The sequence below is a fragment of the Penaeus monodon genome, chromosome 23 (assembly GCF_015228065.2).
Source record: "Penaeus monodon isolate SGIC_2016 chromosome 23, NSTDA_Pmon_1, whole genome shotgun sequence".
Classification (NCBI taxonomy): Eukaryota; Metazoa; Arthropoda; class Malacostraca; order Decapoda; family Penaeidae; genus Penaeus; species Penaeus monodon.
Genome location: NC_051408.1, coordinates 7,426,602 through 7,427,362, shown reverse-complemented (window position 1 = coordinate 7,427,362; position 761 = coordinate 7,426,602). Strand labels below are relative to the sequence as shown.

At 38.9% G+C, this 761-nt stretch overlaps 1 protein-coding gene across 1 annotated transcript in view; it reads left to right on the top strand.

Annotated features, from left to right (window-relative positions):
• Nucleotides 1-761, top strand: part of LOC119587766 (rhodopsin-like) — a gene marked incomplete in the record, with an annotated part of 44,239 nt that overhangs the window by 32,443 nt on the left and 11,035 nt on the right. The window contains 1 exon segment of the mRNA XM_037936454.1: nucleotides 632-725. Within this exon segment, the coding sequence (XP_037792382.1) occupies nucleotides 632-725 (94 nt within the window).

The following is a 761-nucleotide window of genomic DNA, read 5'->3' as shown; positions in this document are numbered from 1 at the left end:
ATTCGGCTGAAATTTTACGTGATAAGTCAGCTCCGCAGTTATCATAAAAGTGCGTAGAAAACCGATATAAGAGGCTAAATTGTTTCCGTAGCGTATATAGTTTAAGTACGTTGTCAGGAATGAGGTGAGAGCCACTTGCAATGGAAAAATGGGTTAGAATATACGGTATATTAGGTTGTACAAACCCATACCGCCGAGAGGGAAACATATTTTCTTGTGATTCATTTAACAAATTTCAAATTCTAAGGAAGGCAAGTACCTCTTCCTCTTGGTTATGCTACTGCAGGTTAGCGTAAGTAAATGCATTCCCTCTATGTTTTTATCATCTCTTATTCCTTTTCTACGCCTCCTTCAATCCATCATTGCACTCTTTTAATCTTCTTCAAACCCAGCTACATTTTATCCTTTATCTTAATCCCAGTCTTTCCCGTTTTCCTATCCCTTAGAAACAGATAAACACCGCTTAGTAATATTAATAGAAGTGACGATAATTCAGAACGTCAATGAATATAAGAAAAGTGAACATACTAATTAGCATAGCGGCGAAATGGTAGAAAAAGTAACATCAGTAGTGACACTCTATCAGTGAAAAGGTCCCCCCTCTAATAATTAACGTTTTCTTTGTTTCCAGAGCTCCGTGAATTTTCATCGAAGGGAGACTCAACTAGCTCGGGTTGTGATCATTTCCGTGTGGTTCTGGGCAATGGCTTGGACACCGTACGCCGGTAAGCTATCTGGTGTCGTTATCACATGGCTTTTTA